The 10486-nt window shown below is 37.1% G+C and overlaps 1 protein-coding gene across 1 annotated transcript in view; it reads right to left on the bottom strand.

Moving 5' to 3' along the window:
* Positions 1 to 10486, bottom strand: part of UBLCP1 (ubiquitin-like domain containing CTD phosphatase 1) — a 41439-nt gene that overhangs the window by 25251 nt on the left and 5702 nt on the right. The window contains exons 6-8 of the mRNA XM_006864919.1: positions 7408 to 7445; positions 6812 to 6910; positions 2513 to 2629 (exon numbers count right to left, since the gene is read on the bottom strand). Of these exons, the coding sequence (XP_006864981.1) occupies positions 2513 to 2629; positions 6812 to 6910; positions 7408 to 7445 (254 nt within the window). The remainder of the gene's footprint in view (positions 1 to 2512; positions 2630 to 6811; positions 6911 to 7407; positions 7446 to 10486) is intronic.

Here is a 10486-nt window from a genome sequence, read left to right as displayed (position 1 = left end):
CTTGTGTCACTGGTATACATGGAAAAATAACCAAGAATCTTAAAAGCAGTGACACAAACCAATGCATGCACAACAGCCAAACAGCAAGCACGTGTCTACCAACTGATGACAGTCAATAAACACAAACATGCAATGGAATACTACTCAGCCTTAAAGACACATGACGTGCTGGTACATGTTAACATGGATGAACCTTAAAAAGATGTTGAGTGAGATCGTCACAAAACAACATGCATGATGGGGCAATGAGTTTGTGAGAAGTTAATATTTTCCAATAAATGTTCTGATGCTCCCTTATTGTATGCTGTTACATGAAAAAAAAACTAGAATTGGCAAAAAGTACAGAGACCAAACAACAGTGGTTACTGAGCTTGGGATTGACTGGCTAAGTCACTGGGAAGCAGTGAATTTCTATATATGGTGATGGGGAGTTTAGAGATTAGTGTACTACCACTGAATTGTACTTCTAAGAATGATGAATTGGCAAATGTGTTGTATGTATTTTACAACAAATGTATCTTAATGATAATTCAATATTAACTGAGAATTAGTGTGAGACTTAGAAAACATTAAAATAGAAGAAAATATGCAAAGTGGAATCTGAAATGCCAGAAATCTTGTAGTAGTTTCAATAAAATGAAAGCAGATGAAAAAAAAAAAAAAAAAAGAAGCAAAGATGCAACCGCAACAACAACAACAACAAAAAAAAAACTGAGAGAGTAATGCAGTTACATAACTTTCAAATGATGTCAAGAAAAAGCAAAATAAATAAAAATAAACTTAAATATAACCCTTAAGGAATCCTGGTGTGGTGCTGTAGGGTTAAGCACAGGACCGAAAGATTGGTTTTAAGTACAAGATCAATAGTTCGAACTCATCAGCCACTCCTTGGAAACCCTATACTGGGTCGCTATGAGTCAAAATTGACTCAATGGCACTTAACAGCAACAATAATAACCCTAAAATGAGTCCTGGTGTGGTGCTGTAAGATAAGCATTGGACCACAAGGTCGGTTTGAACCACAAAGTCAGCGGTTCAAACTCACCAGCTTCTCCTGGAAACCCTGAATAAGGTTGCTGTTAGTCAGAACCGACTTGACAACACTTAACCCAAAAAACTAGATCCAGTCTTGCTCCTAGCCTTAGCTCAACCCTTAGCCCTAACACTCACCCTAGTCCTAACCATAACCGTAACAATAAACAAAGTTCTACTAGGCTAACCAAGACTTAGTCACAATCCCAACCCTAATCCTCATTCCGTACTTAATCTTAATGTTAGAATTTCCACTATAGTGGAGACTCTATTTGCATTAGTACCATGATAGCATTTTAAAAGCATTTCAAAGGCTGACCCATATTCTGGAAATTTTAAGTTTCTAATTTTACGCTGCTACCTAGTGTGGTGCTGTGAGTTAATGCACAGGACTCCAAGATTGGTTTGAACCACAAGCTCACCAGCTGCTCTTCGGAAACCTCATACAGGGGCCTTATGAGTTGGAACCGACTCAACGGCACTTACCACCACCACCCCACCAAGATTATGGGAGTCCTGGTGTGGTGCTGTGGGATAAAGCACTGGACTGCAGTGTCGGTTTGAACTGCAAGGTTGGCAGTTCAGACGCTCCTCGGAAACCCTATACTGGGTCACTAAGAGTCAAAGCAAACTTGACAACACTTAACAACAACTAAGATTATAGGAACTCTGGTGTGATGCTGTAAGATAAGCACTGGACTGCTAACTACAACAACCATTTCCAACACACCAAGATTGTTACTGTCATGTCTACACAAGATTGCGTGCTAAGATCATCACTGAACTAGAACCAAATCACTTAGACTCTAACTCAAATTCTACCGTTTCCCACTTACAAAGAGGACCTTAGGAAAGCCATGAACTTTCTATAAAGTAGGTGGACAAGATAAATGACGTCCTTCTAAAACCAAAAAAGCCAAGCCCATTACCATCTAGTCAGTGCAGACTCAAAGCGACCCTAGGTAAGATTTCCGAGACATTAAGGGAGTAGACAGCCTCATCTTTCTCCTGTGGAACACTGGTGGGTTCCAACCACAGCCCAGCTCCTAGCCCATAGAGGCTCCTTCTAACACTGCCATTTTATCACTGTAACATCTACTTGCCCTCTATGAAGTTCAAAAACCCCTTCTTAATTTCAATTTTTAAAAAACCTTAACTGCCAATTCTCCAAGAATATCAGAAATTCTAAAATTCCAAATAAAATGTCTGATTATTTCACTTCTGATGCAAAGTTTAACAGTACAAGTTCATGTTGCAGGTTAGAACTTATTAAAAATAAGACACTTGGATGAGCTGACTAACCAAGAAGATATCAATGCCACATGTTCAGTTTTACCTATATTCTAAATACTTAAGCTTTTCTTGCCAATGACATAAGAATACTGTACATAAATAACTTCATGAAAGTCAACCATTTCTTAAAGTTCTACCACCTCCTCTTCCAGATTACGTAAGTATGTAGTAAGTAAAATTGCCTTACCTTTAATCCATTCTGTGGGTTCATTAGAAAATTTCTTCCTATATCATCAAACATAATCGTGTTTTTTTTGCTGTAAAATTCTGAAAATTTTCCCCATATAACACCAAGAGGTTTTACCTAAACAAAAGTTTAGATTTAAATGAAAAAGGCAGAAATATTACAAAATGCACTGGAAAAACTATGGGAGTGTTCCTTTCCCCCGTTAAGATAACAACTGTATAACACTGATCAGAACAAGTTGCAATTCACTTTAATGTCCTATGTATCACACAGTGTTCACTTCCGAAGTCTGTCCAGTCCTAACTGAACTAAGGAGTCCTGGTGTGGCGCTGTGGGTTAATGCGCCAGACTGCAAAGCCATTTGAACTGCAAGGTTGGTGGTTCAAGCTCACCAGCCGCTCCTCAGAAACTCTATACAGAGTTGCTATGGGTCAGAACTGACTCAACAGCACTTAACAAAAACTGAACGAAACCCATATGACTTGCCAATTTTAAAATGAAGATCTGGGGTGAAATGAGAAGTAATAATTTAATTACAAAATGATGGAAAATACTGTATTCTTATGGTCATTGTGGCAAGATAAGTTTAAGTCTTTTGAATATAGACAAAACTGAACACTTTCTCCTTTTCATATATCCACAGACCTCTATAAGGGCTGCATGACCATTAGAGGCAAACGACCAGGTTAAAATGATTAGAGTTCTTCACTTTGTCTATCATCCAGTGACATTACTGAGCACTTCTATCTGCAGAGCTCTGTAATACTTTGGGTATAATTGGATGAATGAGGTATGGGCCCCATGCCATCTGTAAGCACATAAACTAATAGGAACTAGGAAGAATGTTGGATACTAGGAAAACTTAAGACAGTTATTAAAATAGTCAAAATCATAAACAGTTTAAGTGCATGGAACTATTTCAATAAACAAATCAGGGACATGCTACATTTAGTTTATGATCTACTTCTTGTTGTTGTTATGTGCCGTGGAGTCAGTTCCGACTCATAGCGACCCTGTACAGGGTTTCCGAGGCTATAAATCTTTACAGGGGCAGAAAGCCTCATCTTTCTCCCGCAGAACAGTTGGTAGTTTCGAACTGTTGACCTTGAGGTTAGCAGCCTGATTTGTAACCACTACGCTACCAGAGCTCCTTTATGGTCTACTAAAGTAGTACAATTACAAATCTCAAAGTAAAAATAGGTTTAAAAATGTTAAGCATAGAAGTGTTTTTGTTGTTATTGTTAAGTGTTGTCCAGTTTATTCCGACTAATAGCAACCCTGTATAGGGTTGGTGGGTTTGAACCACTAACCTTTTGGTTAGCAGTTCAGTACTTATCCTACAGCATCACACCAGGACTCTAAAAATAATCCTAAATATCCAGCAACAGATAATTGGATAAACTGTTATTCATCTGATAATATAATGCAATTAATAATTTGATGCTATAGAATATTTAATGATGCAAAATTTTTTTGATGACACATCCTTAAAGTGAAAGAAGTATTTTAGCTGTATTGGGAAACTGTTAAGGAAATAGTTGCTAGCCTTTGTTTGGTTCAGGGTTCTCCTTAGCTTACCAAAGTATGTGTGAATTCCCTGAGGCTACTGCTGTTTCCAAAAAAGCTGTTGTTGGTAAGTGCTGTCCAGTTGGTTCCAACTCATAGCAACCTTGTATAGGGTTTCCAAGGAGCAGCTGGTGGGTTTGAACCAGCAACCTTTTGGTTAGCAGTCCAGTGCTGATCCTAAAGCACCACACCAGGAGTCCCTTATAAAAAGAGACTAGAAGTAAGTACATGAGAGTATCTCATTGTTAGCCCTGATACTAAATTCTAGGTGACTTAAATGTTTCTTTATGCTTTTCTTTACATTGTTCTTCAGTCAGCTATTACTTTTATAACTGAGAACAAAGTAGCCCATGTTTTGGGGGACAAATGGTACTTGACCTAATTATAAAATGATAGCACTACTGAGGAAGATGCAGGATTTTTAACTGTGAGTGTCATAAAGGCTGAACTCTGTTGGCATATTTCTTAAGGCTTTTTGTTAGCAAAGCAAACCAACAATCTGGTTATTGTGCCAGTTCTATATACGAGGATAAGTTAAGAAATATTGCTACTAAGGTGCTATTCATACATGCATACATAGATTTATTTTAAACATGTGCTTAAACATGTCCCTGCAATCAGTGAATGGCTACAGACAAGTTCTCTCAATAATACATTTTTCTTAGTCTTCTTAGGATGCTTTTGAAAAATATCCAGTTCAAAAGTATATATATCCAATCAAAACAGTGACTTCTGAGGGGGTCTGCTGGGCCAGTTAACTTCCAGGTAGAGGTCAGTTCAGAAGGTTATGGTGACTTTTAGGGGGGGTCCCCAAAGGGATAATGTTGACAGATTTTTTTTGAATGACACAGGATGATCATGGAGACTTATAAACAAGAAGTATTAAAAAAATTAAAACCTGCATTGTTCAGAAAATAATCAGGAAAGTTACGACAAGGAATTTTTTCCCATCACTACACTGTATCTGCTCATGGTTACAGGGTAACAAGGTTATATCTTAAGAGAATTTTGTTGGGAAATCCTAACCCATTTACCCTAAATCTCTGATCTGGCCACTTTGAACTTTTTGTTCCCCAAACGTAAAGAGTCCTGGTATGGCACTGTAGGATAAGCAATGGACCGCAAGGTTGGTTTGAACCACAAGGTCAGTGGTTCAAACCTACCAGTTGCTTCTCAGAACCCCTATTCAGAGTCACTAGGAGTTAGAACTGACTCAACAGCACTTAACAAAAAACTAGAGCAGCATGCAAAATAAACTCCTGGTATGGTGCTGTGGGCTAATGTGTCAGACAGCAAAGTTGCTTGAACTACAAGTCGGTGGTTCAAGCTCATCAACTGCTCCTTGGAAACCCTATACAGGGTCGCTATGGGTTGGAATCGACTCGATGGCACTTAACAAGGATTCCTGGTGTGGCACTGTGGATAATCAACACTGTACTGGGAACCATAAGGTCAGTAGTTCAAACTGACCATCTACTCCTCAGAAACCCTGTTCAGGGTCACTATGAGTAGAAACCGACACAACTGCACTTAACAAGAACTTAACAAAGATGTCAAAACTGCCATTTTCACGTGGTGTAAATCAAAAAATGCAGAATTCTTTGCGGGAAGGGTTAGAGAGATGGAAACACTACCTTCAGAAATGTATAGACCGAGACAGAGGATATGCTGAGAAACAGTAGTTTCATATTTTGATATTTCTGTTTAATAAGGGATAGCTATGATTTTGTAGCAGTACTTTTTGAGTGACCCACGTATTTCTCTCCAAGTATTTGGAAAGTTTGGAAAAGAAGCAAGTAACTTCCTGTTGTTGTTAGGTGCCATCAATTTGGTTTCGACTCACAGTTACCTTATGCACACAGAATGAAACATTGCCCAGTCCTGTGCCATGTTTACAATTGTTAGGCTTAAGCCCACTATGTCAATCCATCTCATTGGGGGTCTTCCTCTTTTTCACTAACTAGAACTCTAACAAACATGATGTCCTTTGACAAAGGACTGACCCCACCTGATAACATAGTCAAAGTAGGAGAGACAAAATCTCACCATCCTGACTTCTAAGGAGCACTCTGACTATACAAGGCTCAAGCATCATGGCATTCTGTTTACCGATTTCATTGCTCCTATATTCCTTGTGTGGAGTCCTGGTGTGACGCTATGGGTTAATGCACCAGGACTGCAAAGCCATTTGCACTGCAAGGTCAGCAGTTCAAGCTCACCACCTGCTCCTCAGAAACCTTGCACAGGGTCGCTATGGATCAGAACCAACTCAACGGCACTTAGCAACCATCAAGCAAATATTCCTTGCATGGCACTGTGGAATAAAGCACTGGACCGCATGGTCAGTTTGCACCACAAGGTCCATGGTTCAAACTCAACCGCTGCTCCTCGAAAACTCTATACAGGGTTGCTATGAGTCAGAACCGACTCAACAGCACTTAACAAACAGCACATTCCTTGATAATACTCAGTACTTTTCTCACTTACTCTGTGTTCAGCTACAGGAGAGTTTTCCATAACCACAAGTTCCATTCTTGACAGTCCTGTCTCAAAGTCTTTAATTTTATAATTAAAATGTGGAACTTTTAAACCTGATATACTTTCCTGTGTCAAAGGAACAGAACTGTCACTTTACTATCCACTCAGGTGAATTTCTAAGCTCTGTAGGTTACTCTATCAGCATAAATACAGAAAATTAGCAGGCCTTTAAACAGAAGTAAAATGACTTCTCACATCTATTAATCCTCTCCTTGGAGTGTGCACTGTTATCATAGCAGCACTGTCCAACATAAAGGTAATCTTGTAGTTTGCATTTGTGCTCACTCCCAGCTCCTACAAACACAAATAATCATATAATTAAAATGTAAGACTGTGGGAAATGTCAGGCTGCTATCTCCCATAATGCCCATTTTCTAACCCCTTCACCACATCTTGCTAAACAATCACCATGCATTTTAATTTCATTCAGCTAAGACAATAAATGGTGCAGGTAGTCCAAAGAAAGTAAACTATAAACAGATTGCTTCCTAATGTATCATTTTAGAAGAGCATTAGCCCTTTAAATATTGCACATAAGAGCAAAAGAAGTAAAAGAAATCAGTATTATAAATTGGGAAAAGAAAAGCCAGTGGAGGTAAGTGGTGCTTTTTCTTGAAAACCACTCAGGTGTTCAGTATACTCCATCTTTAAATAGACTTTAGCACACTTCTACTCCTGATGTTTGTATTTGCTTGTTACTAAGTAATGAGGATAAGGCTAATTCCTAAAACTTCTATCAAGAAAAATGCAGTTTCAAAGCATTAGTAAATGGATTGTTTTCTAAGACTTACTTTCATTTTTGCTTCAATCCACTTCATATTTGTTGCAGCTAAAACATGAGAAATGATAATAGAAATGAAAAGCTTGAATTTCATTTTTTAAATTTCTATTTAAGTTTTCTAGTAAAGACTTAACTTTAAATGCATCACAAATAATAGTCCCTAGCATATTTATAATTTTATTTTAAATACATACAAAAAATAAATTGTTTCTTCAAGATGAAATAAAATTTAACCAACTTTTATTCCAAAAGTATAGGTAACCAATGCTCAAGAGAATTGTGAACCTAAGAAATTTATACATTTAAGACAAACGTCCTTTTAAAAACAGTCCTATCACTATTCTCTCTCAATTCCATACTTAAATTTAGAATAGCTAGATGTCAACTTTCTTCTATGTTATAACCTCCAGGAAGTGCACAGGTATATATATAAAATGCAAGCATATTGATGTTGTGTATCAAAAGTCAGTTTGCGGTACTATGATAGCTTGCGTGTTGCCGTGATGCTGAAATCTATGCTACCAATATTTCAAATACCAACAGGGTCAGTCATGGACAGATTTCAGTGAGTTTCCAGACCAAGGCAGACTAGAAAGAAGGCCTGAAAATACATTTTATTTTTAAATATTGTCTAGTGAAAAACTATAAACAGAAGCAGAACACTGTCTGTTGTAGTATCAGAAGATAAGTTCCTCACGGTGGAAGGCACTCTAAGAAAGAGCTGTCTCCTCAAAATAGACTTAACCTTAGTGATCCTGAAAGGAGCAAAGCTTTTGGGACCTTAATTTGCTGATGTGTCATGACTCAAAATGAGAATAAATAGCTGAAAACATCAAGTAATAATAAGAACATAAAAAGTACAAAATGTAAATCTAGAAAAATTGGAAGCTGTCAAAAGGAACTCACACAACACTGTCAGTGATAGGATAATATTCATATGCCACAAGCAAGACCATTTAATAATACTACTAGTTTATCCACCAACCACTAATGCCAAAAATAAAGAAACAGAAGACTTTTACCAACTTCTACAGTCTGAAATTGATCTAATATACAATGAAGATGCATTGATAATTATTGGTGATCAAAATTGTTAAAGCTAAAACAAGAAAGAAGGGTTAGTAGATGGAAAATACAGCTTTGGGATAGAAACGATACCAGATACTATATGATTGAATTTTATAAGGTCATCAACATATTGCAAATACCTTTCTTTAACAACACAAACAGCAACTATACACATGGATCTCACCAGATGTAACACACAGGAATCAAATCAACTACGTCTATGGAAAGAGATAATAAAGAAGCTAAATACTGCTAGTTAGAATGAGGCCAGGACTGACTGGAACAGAGCATTAATTGCTCAGATGCAAGTGCAATTTGAAGCAGGAGAAAATTAAACCAAACCCATTAGAGCCAAAATAAGACCTTATTATATCTCAACTAAATTTAGAGACCATCTCAAGAATAAATTTGATGCACTGAACACTAATTACTGAACACTAGACAAGTGGTGGAATTACATCAAGGATATCATATAGGAAGAAAACAAAAGGTTATCAAATAAAAATAGGAAAAAAAAAAGAGAGAGAGGCCAAAGTAAATGTCAGAAGAGACTGAATCTTGTTCTTGAATGTAGGGAAGCTACTACAGAACAAATGATGAAGAAAAAGAGCTTAATAGAAAATTTCAAAGAGCAGTTCAAGAAGACAAAGTGTTACATGAAATGTACAAAGACCTAGAGTTTGAAAACCAAAAGTGAAGAGCACACTCAGCATTTCTGAAGCTGAAAGAATTGAAGAAAAATTCAAATCTCAAATTGTAATACTGAAGGAATCCACGGATAAAATATTTAATGATGCAAGAAGCATCAAAAGAAGTGGAAGAATACAAAAGAGTCACTGTACCAAAAACAGTTGGGTCAATGTGCAACCCATTACAAGAGGTAGTGTATGATGAAGAATCAATGGTACTGGAGGTCAAGCTGCACTGAAGTCACTGGAGAAAAACACAGCTCCGGATCTGACAGAACACCAATTGAGATGTTTCAACAAATGATGCAACACTGGACATACTCACTCATCTATGCCAAGAAATTTAGAAGATAGCTACCTGGTCAATAGACTACAAGAGATCTATATTGTGTTATTCAAAGAAATGTGATACAACAGAATCCAGAAATTATTGAACAACATCACATACAAGTAAACTTTGCTACAGATAGTTCAAAAATGGTTGAAGCAGAACAATGACAGGAAACTTAAGCCAAATTCTAACCAAATTCAGAAGGTATGGAACAAAGGGCATCATGTCTGGCATCAAGGAAATATTGGCAGAAAGCAGAGAATCTCAGAAACACGTTTACCTGTGTTTCATTATCTATACAAAAGTTTTGAAATATGTGGATCACAACAAATTATGCATAACACTGCAAAGAATGGGAATTCCAGAATACTTCATTGTGCTCATGCAAAACCTGTACACAGACTGAGAGAGAGTTGTTCAAACAGAAAAAGAAGATACTGCATGGTTTAAAATAAGGAAAGGTGTGCATCTGGGTTATATCCTTTCAGCATACTCTTTCAATCTGTATGCTGAGCAAATAACCCAAAAATCTGGACTACATGAGAAGAATGTGGTATCAGAATTAGAAGATTTATTAACAACCTGTGATAGTCAGACAACACAACCTTGCTTGCTGAAAGCAAAAAGAACTCGACACACTTATTGATGAAAACCAAAGACTTTTCATCAATGACTGTGTCTAGTCCTTTTTCTTCAGTATGGATTATATCTAAACAAAGAGAAAACAAAAATCCCCACAATGGGATCATTATCATGATAAAAGCAGGAAAGACTAAAGTTATCAAGGATTACATTTTACTTGAATCCAAACCAATGCCCATGGAAGTAGCAGTCAAGAAATTATAAAACATAGTATACTGAGCAAATCTGCTGCACAAGATCTCTTTAAAATATTAAAGAGCAAAGATGTGACTTTGAAGAGTAAGGTGTATCTGACCCAAGCAACGGTATTTTCAATGGTCTCATATGCATGTGAAAACTACACAACCAAGACCAGAGAA

Source organism: Chrysochloris asiatica, unplaced genomic scaffold (assembly GCF_000296735.1).
Source record: "Chrysochloris asiatica unplaced genomic scaffold, ChrAsi1.0 scaffold00073, whole genome shotgun sequence".
In the NCBI taxonomy this organism is placed as follows: domain Eukaryota; kingdom Metazoa; phylum Chordata; class Mammalia; order Afrosoricida; family Chrysochloridae; genus Chrysochloris; species Chrysochloris asiatica.
The sequence above is the reverse complement of the archived record's forward strand: the minus strand, read 5'-3'. Positions and strand labels throughout refer to the sequence as shown.